We start from the raw sequence: 12995 nt of genomic DNA, 5'->3' as shown, positions 1-12995 counted from the left end.
AACAATTAAGCCCTAAACTTATTGCATAGTGAGCCAGTGGTCTTGTACGACTATTATGCTTGTTCATGTGGTGCATATATAGTGAGTGGTCTAGTCAATAGTCAATTGAATGAAAGCAATCGTTTTTTATTATTATTGTTATTCTCATGGGAAAGAAAAAATATAAAAAGAGAGAGAATAGTTACGCGGGATATCTGTATGAGCTAAAAAAGCCTAGTTCATCAGAGAAAGCCCATCTGGAATCCATTGCTAGTAGTTAGTAGTGGACACATAGGATAGGCTGGCCCACGACGACCACATTCGCATATAGCAGGCCGGGCCCATCCATGTGCTACTTTCCTTAATCGTGGGCTTGATCGTTTGCTCTACAGGCCCAGAGAACATAATATATGGGCCGAAAGGTAAGCAAAGCACGTGCATATCGGCCCATCACTCTGTCTAGCTGACTTGTGGGCTTGTACCGTAGTGGCGGGGAATAAGTTCACTTCAGGTCCCTCTATTTGTCGCTCAGTCCAATTTCGTCTCTGCTATACAAAACCGGATACAACGTATCCCCAAACTTACAAAACCATACAAACAAGGTCCCTCGGCAGTATAGTCCATAGTTTTAGCTGACGTGGCGCTCATTTGACTAGGTCTTCATCCAATGTGGCATTGACGTGGCATTACATGGCAATCCGATCTGAAAAAAATAATAAAACCCGTGAGACCCACATGTTAGTTACACATAGATAATAAAAAATTGGTGGTGCCCACATGGGCCCACATGTCACAATTGGCCTCATCTCTTATCTCTATCCTCTCTCTAAACACATGCCAACTCGCCAGAGCAAGGCGGACAGGGGAGACGACGGCGGGCGAAGCCGGCAGGAGTGCGGAGCGGCGGCGGCCGGCGGAGCCGAGCGGGCGGCGACGCGCGAAGCCGATAGGAGGAGGTTGAGCAGCGGCTGGAGCGGGCTACGAGCGGGGCGCAGCGGCCGGCCGGCGGAGCAGGTTGGGCAGTGGCCGGAGCGGGCTACGAGTAGGACGGCGCCTCGTCGCCGTCGTTCGCGGCCCGCACAAAGCGTTAGGTACATCGCGGAATCGATCAATCAATCAAGAAATCAAGAATCATCCAAGAACCGATTTGATTTGATCCGTGTGATGGACAGACGGATAATGTCATCAACGACATGGTTCTCCGATTCGTGTCGATGACGCGAGACCCACCGCTGATCACCGGCGACGCCCTGGCGCTACACCCGATCGACGTCTGCCACCGAAGCCTCCTCCATGGGACGCCGCCACCACCTCCGCCGAGCACCGGCCGCAAGAGGCAGCGGGAGGACGAGTTCGTCCCGTCGGTGACGGAGCTGGAGCAGGCGGGCGTCCACTTCAGCCGCAGCCCAACGCGGAGCCTCCGCGACATCAGCTTCCGGCCCGGCGACGACGTGCGGCTGCTCAGCGGCGGCGTGGTGTCAAATGGGCTGGGCAGCGACAAGGCGGTGGCGAGGATGTTCAACCGGCTGGCGAAAAACGCAGTGCTGGACCGGCGGAGCCCGCTGCGCGGCGTGCAGGGGCAGGTGAACGACCACCGGGAGAACGCGTGGAACGAGTGGTGGGCCACGGCCGGAGCTGAGGGCGGAGCAGCTACGGGCCGCGGGAAGCTCCTCTCCTCCAGCCGGTCAGCGCCCCGCGCCCCTCCGTCCACCTCCGCGACTTCTCCCCCGCCGGCCGGCCGCTCCGTCCCTCTGCTCCGGCCACGACGCGCCGCCGGTCCTCTTCTCTACCGGCTGCCGACCAGCCGCTCCGCCCACAAGTTGTGGGCCACAACACGCCGCCGCTCCGGCCACCGACCCGCCGCTGCCCGCCCCGCTTCGCCCCTCGCCTCCGCCCTCTGCTCTGCCGCTGCTCCGGCCGCCGCCCACCCCGCTCCGCCGGCTGGAGAGAGAGAAGTGGGAGAGAGAGATGAGGGTAGTGAGGATGACGTGTGGGCCCCACCACTTTTTATTATTTGTGTAAACCTGACATGTGGGTCCCACGGGTTTTATTATTTTTTGGATCAAATTGCCACGTAAGCGCCACGTCAATGCCCACGTTGGACGAAAACCTAGTCAAAGGAGCGCCACGTAGGCGCCACGTCAGCCAAAACCAGCGACTATACCGCTGAGGGAGCTTCTTTGCACGGTTTTGTAAGTTGGTTTTGTGCTGCAGAGATAAAAATTAGACTGGACGATACCTAAAGTGAACTTATTCCTAGTGGCGGATCTGTCATGGATCGATGGGGCTTGAACACCTGTTTTTTCTTTTCTCAACTCTTCACGTATATACGCTGTAGTAGTATCTGAACTTTTTTTTTTTGAGAACTTAGTAGTATCTGAACTTACGCACAAACTCACACCACCCATGTACACCAAGTGCAAGTTATATCTACGCAAACCCAGAGATTGCACGTGGTGCTGAGATATATTGAAGTCATCAACAGGCTTCACGCATTGTCATGACCATTGTGTCTCATCCGTATGTATGACTATAATTTAAGAAATTTATAGTCTTGAAAAAATACATCGAGGTAATTAGTATCCGGAGATATTAAATTTTACATTATAAAGTATGGTATATTTTTAAGGATAGTAAAATCACATGGAAAATAAATTCGCTCGACACGGGTGGTGGGTGCTCTACTGAGCGGACCCAAACCATAGAACCAACATCTAGTTCCAATACCAATGTTGGAATTGAGGGAAACCTCTTAATTTTTTTGTCATATATTTACAAAGAAAGTTAAAACTTTATCTAATTTGTTCAGTCCTATTTTTCTTTTCGTCCGTCCCCGATACCATTGTATACATGGTGTCATGGGGGTGTGTGATTTTGGTCTCCTCCCCGGCCTTATCCCAGAGTTTGTGGAGAAAAACGGAGAGACAACGACGGTGTCTCGCCCTTTCGATCTCCGGCCGCCACATTGCCATGCGATGGCTACCTGCCGATCACACCACCTTTGGATTCTTGCATCACATACTTCATTATCCTGTTCCCTCAACTTTATATCCTGTAAGTGTTTCATTTTACCCTGAATTAAACTTGTTCATTTAACCAAGTATGGTTGCATTTTGAACACAAAACAAACATGCTATATATATATATATATATATATATATATATATATATATATATATATATATATATATATATATATATATATATATATATATATATATATATATATATATATATATATATATATATATATATATATATATATATATATATATATATATATATATATATATATATATATATATATATATATATATTCAGCAGTGGGTTTAGTGAGATCAATTTGATGTTACAGATTTTGCTATGGTTTTTCTACAAACTTAATTAAACAAATGAATCTGACCAAAGAACAAATCTAAAACAGCTTGCACTATAGATGAATGGACAACGTATACATTCGAGTACATATTCAGATATTCTTGTCCACTAGTTTATTGATATGGCGACTGAAATGAAAATTATGTGACTGCAAATTGCAGAGGCGTTGATCTCCTTCCCCTGAATTTTGCCGCGCGTCCATCTATGTATGTTGTCCACGACGTTTTATTTTATCCCATCCACAAAAACGCAACGCAAAACCATTTGTGATCGCTGTTACATACTTGCAGTATGCGTATCATCCATGGATCAGTCGCCAAATGCCTTTGCGCACTGATGCGTGGTCCTCGAATTGCTACAGCCATAAAACGAGAATTTTGGCCCAAGTTGAGCAGGAAAGGCCAAATATTAGTCTACGTCTGTCACATTCTATCAACTTTTTTCTTTTCTTTTTCTCAAAGTCAGCAAAGAATTAAACTTGGCCATGGAAATACACGATCCGATAAGTAAATGATTAGACCGTTCATTTTGGCATCCACACATATTTCCGCATAAAATGTGTGATGCAGGATCCACTTCGAAATTAAGACCATATATGAAGTGCAGTCAGTGTTACATACCGTACCGACATTACCAAATGATATTCAGTCATTCACCAACCGATCGATCGATTGTGAGCACCGAACTCCCTTAATTAGGAACCAAGCAATGTCTTTTTTTTCTTCTTCTTGGCACCAAGGAAATGATGGAATATTATATGGTGCAAAGAATTATACCATCGATGCTGGGAGAAAAAGGAACAAAAACTAAACAAAATAATGAAATGAAATATGTATGCCCAGCCCAGGAGACAGGTGTGCACTGGAGTCATTTTCATGCTCGCAATTACACATGTCTCACAAAGTAGAGATTTTTTTTTGGTGACTATATGGCCTTATCAACGAGATGAACACTAATTAGCAGAAGAAATTTGTTTAAATTCAACGTTATTTAAATCCGAAGAAATCATTCTTCTCAGATTTTATTAACTAACAACAAAATCTATATCTCCACGATAAAGATAAATTAAAGCAGGGAGAGGCCCGGAGAGAGAGGGGGAACACGGGCACTCCGTCGCGACGGATCTAGGTTTCCGTTAAGCCTCTCCCCTCCTCTCTCTCTCTCTCTCTCTGTGTCAATGACAGGTGGGCCCCGTTCGTCCATCCCGAGGCAGCGGGGGGCGGAGGGAGATAAGCACGGACGGCGAGATCGCAACCCCCCGGCGGCGCCCCTAAACCTACAGCGCCACAGTGTACTGAGTCACCGCCATGTGGGTCCCACTCCCTCCTCGGGCCCACCCGCAGCCAGTGATGGACCAGCTGTTCCCCGCGTGCGCGCAGCAATATTATTATCATTATATATTATTTTTGTGACAAAAGCAAAAAACGAAATAGGTTAATTAGCAACCAGTCGCCTCTCCCCGCCGCACGCACGCACACCTCTCCCCTCCTCTCCTCCTCCCGCCGCCGCCGCCGCCGCCGCCGCAAAAACCCGAGGCCGAGAGGAGGAGACGGGCGCGGGGGCTGATCTCGTCGGCGAGGCGAGCGGGCGATCCGGTGCGGTGCGGGCCGGGTGGACATGGCATCGGAGGACGTGGTGGGGAAGAGCAGGGGGGACACCGCGGTCACCACCATCGTCAACCTGGCGGAGGAGGCCAAGCTCGCGCGGGAGGGGGTCAAGGGGCCTGGTTACCAGGTGCTCTCCATCTGCAAGTCTCTCTTCGCCGGTGGCGTCGCCGGTGGAGTGTGAGTTTCCCTCACTCTTTCTCTCTCTATCTATCTATCTATCCCCCCTGTTCTTCTCCATGCCCGCGTCTCATCGTCTCCGTGTTGAATTCTCTCTGCGCGGCTCCCGGATTAGATTCAGTGGTTTCCTTTAGATTCGCGTTTGATCCTTGATGGATTTGTGGTTCTCGTGTCCTACCATTTTTTTAATTCCTCGTCGCGATTTGTTTCGGCTATGTTGTGTGTGTGCGGTTATAAGTTTTTGCATGAACGTCTGTTCCGGAGATGTGTGATCTATGGACTCTTATGATGAATTCGCCACGCTTAAACCCTAACGAGGTAACCAGATCTCGTTTCGTTGACTCGTTAGTTGATTCGGTTCACTGGGCCATGTGGACGAATGCATTTACGGTCCAACTCGTTGTCATGGTATAGCCTGGCCATCTGGTGGATTAAAATTTCCGTCTTGTTGGTTCGGTTTGCCTGTGATCTAACCAAGTTCCACTTGAATTATTGTATTCAATGCAAAATATATTATCTGGATAAGTACACCAACACCCTAGCAATATATTGTGTCTGACAAGGTGGTGTTGGCTTTTTCATCCTATGGCTCTATTAAATTTTCAGCCTTTATCTTGTCTGTTATTATCTTATAGTTTTACGACAAATCATCTGGGCGGCTGGCCTGGACATTTCAATATCTCAGTTTGGTTTCACTAATAGCTGTCTAATTCCTCTAAATAAGAGTCATTTCTCACTTTATGCATCAGACCCTTTACATGTTTGTGTCGCACTCCAATTAGTTTTCACCTTTATGGTTTAATAATTTAGGTTTCATGGAGTATGTTGTTCTTTATAATGTCATGCACTTGCATCTAAAGCTGAACAATAATCAATTATATGCATAATTATGTCATCTGATATAAGATCGGTTTAAGAGTATTGCAACTTGTTTTATTCTTGGGCTAAAAATGTTGCTATCAGGTGTTGTTATAGTCAGCTGAAGTCCACGCAGAAATTATTTATTTTATGTTTGAGCAAAACACACGGATCAACTAGAATGTTTACCTGGTGCAGGTTTTCTTTTCTCGTTATCCATTCTGGTGCATTTTGTCGAGCTTGACCAGCAAATGACAATCTACTTGGACCAATCGTTTCTAACTAACTACACAATTATGCTTATAATATTTATTTACTTTTTTTGTTGAACAGATCACGTACTGCTGTTGCTCCGCTCGAACGAATGAAGATTCTGCTTCAGGTGATATTTTCATTGCTGTTGCATTTCTTATCTGGTGGCATGCTATTGTTGTCTACTTTGCGGAGCTTGCTTGAAACATAACCTCTTTCACTACATATATATAGCCATTTGTATTAATAGTTGAAGTACAGACACTGCACTTGGTGCTAAACCCTAGTCCAGTTCTTGTTAATATTGTAAATTTGTACAAGTACTTTGCGTGGAAATGTGTGGGCAATTGTATGAGTTGGTTCTAACACCTGATTCGTGTTATCTTTCCTAATGCAGGTCCAAAACCCTCACAGTATCAAGTACAACGGTACAATTCAAGGTCTTAAGTACATATGGAGAACAGAGGGTCTCCGTGGACTTTTTAAGGGCAATGGTACCAATTGTGCCAGAATTGTTCCAAATTCTGCCGTGAAGTTTTTTAGCTATGAGCAAGCATCAAGGTTTGTTATTGTTTCCAATTACTGTCATCCTACATTACTGCTTGCTCTCTTGCCACCTACTTGCTATTTGTCCTTTGCACTTTGCAGACCTTTTCTCTGTTGCATGATGAGTCTTCTTTGACCTGATCTTGGTCAGAAGCATTTCCTTTTTACTCTACTGTTAATATGGTTTTGTTTCATGAAAGCACTAGTAATTGTATTCTTGCCTTCTTTGTTATTTTATGCAGTGGAATTTTATGGCTTTATCGGCAACAAACAGGGAATGGTATGCTTCTCTCCGTTATTACCATACTACACATTAGTTTTCCTGTGTATGCATCTTAGTTATTTTGAAAGTGTTTACACACCATGTTGTTATTGCAGACCTTTGGTTGTTGACTACGTAATGAGTCTCATGACTGCTCTACGGTTTTTTCCGTTTATCTATAGGAAAAATACAATTGTAGACTTTTTATACTCAGCTTGCCCATCTCTTGTTCAGTTTTTAGTTTCAATATATATTATGATCGTTTTCAAGATTGTGAGGCCTTGTATAATAAGTCAAAAACCTTCATTCGTCTAGATGGCCCAGTACAGCTAAATCATGTGTTATTTCTGCTAGAAACCTTATTAGTCCTGATATGAAGTGATGAGCGCAAGAAAAGCTGTTGCTCACCAGCTTGAACTTGGAAACAAAGTCTTCCTTGTACAGCTAATTATTTGTTGTTTCTGCTAGCGACCTTTGTAGTCCTGCTTTAGGACGATAAAGCACACAAGAAAAGTTGTTGGTCATCCGCTTGAACTTGAAAACAAAGTCTGCCTTTTACTTTTTAAATCCCTATTAGAGGACAGGCTTATGTAACTGAATCACCTACCAAACTGGAATCCATTAGCAACTTTGAAAGATTGAATACCTCACCTCCAAAGAGTAGTACAAAGCAAGTAGTGCAATACTCTGAGCGCACGTTATCTCCAGTGTCTGTTCTCGTTATCTCAGTCCGTGCTCACTGTATATGCACACTGAGTCCAAATCATTTTGTATGCTGTAGAGTTGTCAGTAATATGACAACGTGTGCAACACTGCTGGACATGCTGCGAGCCTGTGACGGATCTTAGAGCTTACACAATATCCAATGTTCCTTATGTATAGTATTGTTCTAAAAATGTAAATTAACAATTTAAATGCTGGGGAGCAGAGTTCCTGATGTTTTTTTTTTGACTGGAAGGGTTCCTGATGTTCATGTCTTTTTCTGTACAAATAGATTTCTTGAATGTTCTGCTTCAATTGAACAAGAGAATTTATATTCTTGTTGATGTATTATATAAAGTTGATAACAGAAAATTCTGGATTCAGCACTGACATGTTCCTATGCTGTACAGAGGATGCTCAGCTTAGTCCACTATTGCGCCTTGGAGCTGGTGCTTGTGCTGGTATCATAGCCATGTCTGCTACTTACCCGATGGATATGGTTAGGGGTAGGATTACCGTGCAGGTAATGTATCAACAACGTCAACACAGCATAACTCAATCTACTTCTGTTTCATATTCTGTCTATTGACCTCTAAATGTCATATATGCAGACGGAAAAGTCTCCTTATCAGTACCGTGGTATGTTTCATGCATTGGGTTCAGTATACCGTGAAGAAGGCTTCCGTGCTCTATACAGAGGGTGGCTTCCATCTGTTATCGGAGTGGTAGGTCTCTTCTTTAATTAGTTAACAGCTTTGCCTCGTTAGTGCCTTGCTGACAAGTGCTTTCCACATTATCTTTGTCATCTTCTTGCAGGTTCCGTATGTTGGCCTCAACTTTGCTGTGTACGAGTCTCTGAAGGACTGGCTGCTTCAGACAAATCCATATGATCTTGGCAAGGACAATGAGTTGCATGTAGTTACAAGGCTTGGATGTGGAGCTGTGGCTGGAACCATAGGCCAGACTGTTGCTTACCCTCTTGATGTCATCAGGAGGAGAATGCAGATGGTTGGTTGGAATAATGCAGCATCTATTGTTACTGGAGAAGGCAAAGAGGCGCTCCAGTACAATGGTATGATCGATGCATTCAGGAAAACTGTTCGCTATGAAGGTGTTGGTGCTTTGTACAAGGGTCTTGTGCCCAATTCAGTGAAGGTAATGTTTCCTACGAAAAATTCAAATATTTGCAACCTTAATGGATCATCATCGTAGTGCTTGTTTATGACATGCTGACCTTTGCTTGCCTCTTCATCAGGTGGTGCCTTCTATCGCTATTGCATTCGTGACATACGAGTTTGTGCAAAAAGTTCTAGGAGTAGAGATGAGGATATCAGACTGAAGAAATTGGAGTTAGTGCTGGTCATTATCAACTGCTATTTTTGTAGGGTGGTGAGTTCTGTTTTTGTAGGAAGGGCAGGTAGAAGGATCATAGCACTGAGGCTCCCATTCAGCATAAGGCCCTCTCAGCCCATGTTGGTATATCCTACTACTGTTTCCAGATCCTAATTGTTGCTGGACCCGTGGGAAAAATTAATAAGTTGGCTGTAAAGCATGAAGCATTTGCCTAACTCATAAAGTCTATTCAGTCGTGATGGTGTATTGAGATTGAAAACTCATGCAGTATGCTGTGTGCTGCTAATAGTTGATTTTCATCATTTTCTTCTCTTTGTCTAAGATTGTTTCTGCTGATAAATACTCTACTTAAACCGAGTAATGTTGGTGCGTTTTATACCAGCATTTCCTTTTCCCATTCCTGAAGTATCTGTAGTATTACATTACATCCATCCATTCGTTTGCTTATTATTTACAAGAGTGAAATTTTTTTCATTGTTGACGTTTTGATACTGTATTTCTGAAACAAGTGAAAACCTCTCATCATATGAGAAAGAAGGCTACCCAACATTTTGCTAAGCTAACTCCGAGTCTGAAGCGTTCCCGCCGGATTTACGCCGTCGGGTAGGCGGAATTGCCGCCCTATTGAGGTGGCCGTCGGACTTAATCCTCGGCGTTCGGCGGGCCACGACCGGCGGCGGCCTCACCGTGCCCATCGACCTCGACTTCTGCGGCGGCCCTGCACACGTCACGGACATGGAGCTAGCTGTAATCTTGGAGGAAGGCTTTAGACGAGTAACAATGCCGCTGCGACACTTGCCTGCCTTGGCGGCGGCGATGGCCACCTTGCGCGGCGGCGACGACCTCGTGCTGCCGCTCCGGTCAAGCAGCGGCCGGCTCGACGCCGACGCGTCCGTCGCCGTCGTGCTGGACCCGCCGCTGGCGCTGTCATCTCCCCACAGCGAGTTGCCGTCGCTGCCGGAGTCGGAGCTCCTGTCCCTGCACGCGTTGCTCATCTTGTCCCTCTCCATCACCCTGTACGCGTACATCTCGAACGGCACGTCGGCGACACCGTTCCCCTCCCACTCCGGGAACCTCCTCAGCAGCTGCGCCTCCATGTCCAGGTAGTCCACCGCCGGCCCGGCTCCAGCCGCGTCCGCCGCCGCCTGCTCCGGGTTATTCATCACCAGGAAGCGCTTCACGTAGCGGAGCACGCGGCAGATGGAGTGGAACGGCGGCCGCTGCGCCGCCTCGCCGTGCCAGCACCGCCGCGTCAGGCTGGTCAGGTACTTGGGCGACTGGAACGGGAACAGCGGCCGCTCGCCGGCGCGGATGTTCTTGCTCATGTTCTCCCCCTGCAGGTGGTTGTCCTCGAACGGGATCTTCCCGGTGATCAGCTCGAAGCAGATCATCCCGAAGCTGTACACGTCGCCCTTCTCCGTCGCCGCCGCCTCGTTCCCCACCACCTCCGGCGCGCACCAGATGCATGGGTTGGCCGCGTTCGCCGTGCCGGAGCCGGAGACGAAGCCGGCGACCTTGACATGCAGGTAGGCGTCGCCATGGCGCGGCTTGACGATCACGTTGGATGGGTTGAGGTTGCCGTGGTACATCTTGTTGGAGTGCAGGTGCGCCATGCCGCACGCGATCTGCAGCATGGTGTCGACGACGACGACGAGCGGGAGCGGCGCCCGGCGCTTGGCGGAGTTCACCTCCTTGACGTAGCTGCCGAGGTCCTTGCTCATCAGCTGGTCCATCACCATGTACAGCTCCCTCTTCTCCTCGTCGTGGAAGCAGTAGCGGCAGTGCGCCACGTTCGGGTGCGGCGACACCGACGCCAGCGCCGCCACCTCCGCGGCCGCCGCCTCGGCGTCGACGCCGACGACGTGCTTCACAGCGAACGCCTCCCCCAACCACTGCACCTCCTTGAGGTTCCCGTTCCCCCCGAGGCGCCTCCGCATGTGGAAGTCGCTCATCAGGAGCACGCTCGCCGGGTGCAGCTTCCCGCGCGGCGCGGCGAGGAGGTCGGCGAGCCGGTGCTCCTGCCGCGTCAATGGCGGCTCCGGCGACGATGTCGGGCCCTTCCTCTCGTCGAGAAGCTGGGACAGCAGCCACCTGTCCTCCTTCCACGCCATGTCCATCCGGGCGGCGAGCTCACGCGTGGCGAGGAACGTCTCGCCGAGCCTCTCCCGGAAGAGCTTTGGATCGAGCAGGTCCTTGTCGTAGTCCCTGGCCAGCGCCAGCCGCCGCCGGGCGAGCTCGTCGGGGTCGGAGCCGGTGACCTCGCCGACGTTCTCGACCGCCTCGACGACGACGGAGACGCACCAAAGGAGGTTGTGGAGGTGGTGCTCGACGCATTCCGTGCCGTGCGTGGCGGCGGCGGCGCGCGCCCACCAGTGGGCCGGGTCGAGGAGGAGGCAGTGGCGGATGTAGGCCTCGCCGTCGCGGACGACGCGGTGGAGCTCGCGGAGGGGATCGTCGAGGGGCTTCCATTTGGTGAGGCGGTCGTGGAAGCGGAGGCGGGCGCGGAGCTCGCCGGCGACGGCGCGGAAGGCGAGGGCGTAGGCGTGGGCGAGGAGGGCGCATTGGCGAGGGTTGATGCAGCGGAGGTCGTCGTGGAAGGCCATGAGGGCGTTGACGCCGCCGATGGCCTCGCCGACCTGCCGGAGCTGCTCCATCCTCCTCCTTCTCCTCCTCGATTCTTCTTCTATCTATCTATGGATATGGATATTAATTTGCCGTGCTTTTCTCTCTAAGGAGAAATTAAGGATTAGCTAAGCATGGCTATATTCATCTACACCACACGAAAATTATTTAGTTTAAATTGCAGGAATAATAATCGTCTTGTCGTCTCAACTTGCCGTACGTAAAGAAACATGTGTCATTTTAGCCATCTCAATCTAGTTATTTTCAGGTTGCTCAAGTCTAATCGTTAAAGTTTCTAAAAAAATCGACTTGTTAAAGTTATGATAAAGTATGGCCGTGTTTAGTTCATTTTCATTTTTTTAAGTATACAGACACATATTTAAAGTATTAAATGTAGACTAATAACAAAATAAATTACAGATTAAGCCTGTAAACTGCGATATGAATATATTAAGCCTAATTAATCTGTCATTAGCAAATGTTTTACTGAAGCACCACATTGTTAAATTATGGCGTAATTATGCTCAAAAGATTCGTCTCGTAATTTACATGTAAACTGTGCAATTGATTTTTTTATCCACATTTAATGATCCATATATTGTCCAAGCATTTGATGTGACAGAATTTTTGGAAGTGTGAATGGAACTAAACACAGCCTATGGCTATAAATTATTCAGAAATCCCATACTAGCAACCAAACATCGATTCTTCAAAAACTTAAAAAACATCAAGAAACGTTAACAATATAAACGAATACCGCTTCAAATCAGCAAACCAAACACTAAAAATAATGTTCAGCTACTTCTTGCACCGCAAAACTAAACAAAACGAAATGTATGGAGATGAATTATCTTTCGCACATTTTTCACAAACTGTAACACATTACACACCTGCGTGTTTGCATTACATTTCACTCTCTCTTTTTTTTTGTTCAGTGCATAAAATAAAGAGTGCCAGAAAATAGATTACGCTCTCTTGAAATAAGTATTGTGATGAATGAAAAATCAACAATCGTTCAAACACAGAAAATAGAGAATATCAAAAGATGAAATTACACTAGGTAACATGTTCTAAATCCATGTCATATTACAAACCTCAACAGTAGACAGGGCTGATATATAGTTTCGGGACAAATGCACGGCTAAAATAACACAAAACTTGTAACATGACACTAGCAATAATGAACTAATCATTTGGTAGAACCACAGGCACATTTTTGACATCTAAAGGCCACTCAACAGCAGCATGGCACCGGCTGC

General features: G+C 47.2%; 3 protein-coding genes across 4 annotated transcripts; 2 read left to right on the top strand and 1 right to left on the bottom strand.

The window, feature by feature from the left end:
- The first annotated feature begins 827 nt into the window (after nt 1–827).
- LOC107277509 (uncharacterized) lies at nt 828–2238 on the top strand. Its single transcript, XM_015782794.3, has 2 exons — nt 828–1070; nt 1152–2238. The coding sequence occupies exon 2, from the start codon at nt 1173–1175 to the stop codon at nt 2055–2057; it is 885 nt and encodes a 294-aa protein (XP_015638280.1). The 5' UTR covers nt 828–1070; nt 1152–1172; the 3' UTR covers nt 2058–2238.
- Nucleotides 2239–4783: 2545 nt separating this feature from the next.
- Nucleotides 4784–9511, top strand: LOC4339755 (mitochondrial adenine nucleotide transporter ADNT1). The gene is made up of 8 exons (XM_015784295.3): nt 4784–5141; nt 6333–6381; nt 6649–6812; nt 7040–7077; nt 8172–8284; nt 8373–8486; nt 8578–8916; nt 9017–9511. Exons 1-8 carry the CDS (start codon nt 4975–4977, stop codon nt 9098–9100), a joined length of 1068 nt encoding a protein of 355 aa, XP_015639781.1. The 5' UTR covers nt 4784–4974; the 3' UTR covers nt 9101–9511.
- LOC4339754 (uncharacterized) lies at nt 9463–11881 on the bottom strand. 2 transcript variants are annotated; one of them, XM_066310705.1, is made up of 2 exons: nt 9914–11821; nt 9463–9832 (listed from the first exon to the last, which is right to left on the bottom strand). In XM_066310705.1, exons 1-2 carry the CDS (start codon nt 11766–11768, stop codon nt 9669–9671), a joined length of 2019 nt encoding a protein of 672 aa, XP_066166802.1. In that variant the 5' UTR covers nt 11769–11821; the 3' UTR covers nt 9463–9668. The 2 variants fall into 2 exon arrangements, with proteins under 2 accessions (XP_066166802.1, XP_015639780.1); XM_015784294.3 differs by having other exon boundaries at nt 9463–11881.
- Between the last annotated feature and the right edge of the window lie 1114 nt (nt 11882–12995).

Source organism: Oryza sativa, chromosome 5 (assembly GCF_034140825.1).
Source record: "Oryza sativa Japonica Group chromosome 5, ASM3414082v1".
Classification (NCBI taxonomy): domain Eukaryota; kingdom Viridiplantae; phylum Streptophyta; class Magnoliopsida; order Poales; family Poaceae; genus Oryza; species Oryza sativa.
Note: the sequence above shows the minus strand (reverse complement) of the source record. Positions and strands in the feature narration are given on the sequence as shown.

Bases quoted from the DNA above. Each gene is read 5' to 3' on its own strand.
- LOC4339755 (XM_015784295.3), top strand. From the start codon at position 4,975: ATGGCATCGGAGGACGTGGTGGGGAAGAGCAGGGGGGACACCGCGGTC. The intron at 7,078-8,171 runs GTATGCTTCTCT...TATGCTGTACAG, and splicing joins TCGGCAACAAACAGGGAATG to AGGATGCTCAGCTTAGTCCA. The intron at 8,917-9,016 runs GTAATGTTTCCT...CCTCTTCATCAG, and splicing joins TTGTGCCCAATTCAGTGAAG to GTGGTGCCTTCTATCGCTAT.
- LOC107277509 (XM_015782794.3), top strand. From the start codon at position 1,173: ATGGTTCTCCGATTCGTGTCGATGACGCGAGACCCACCGCTGATCACC.
- LOC4339754 (XM_015784294.3), bottom strand. From the start codon at position 11,768: ATGGAGCAGCTCCGGCAGGTCGGCGAGGCCATCGGCGGCGTCAACGCC.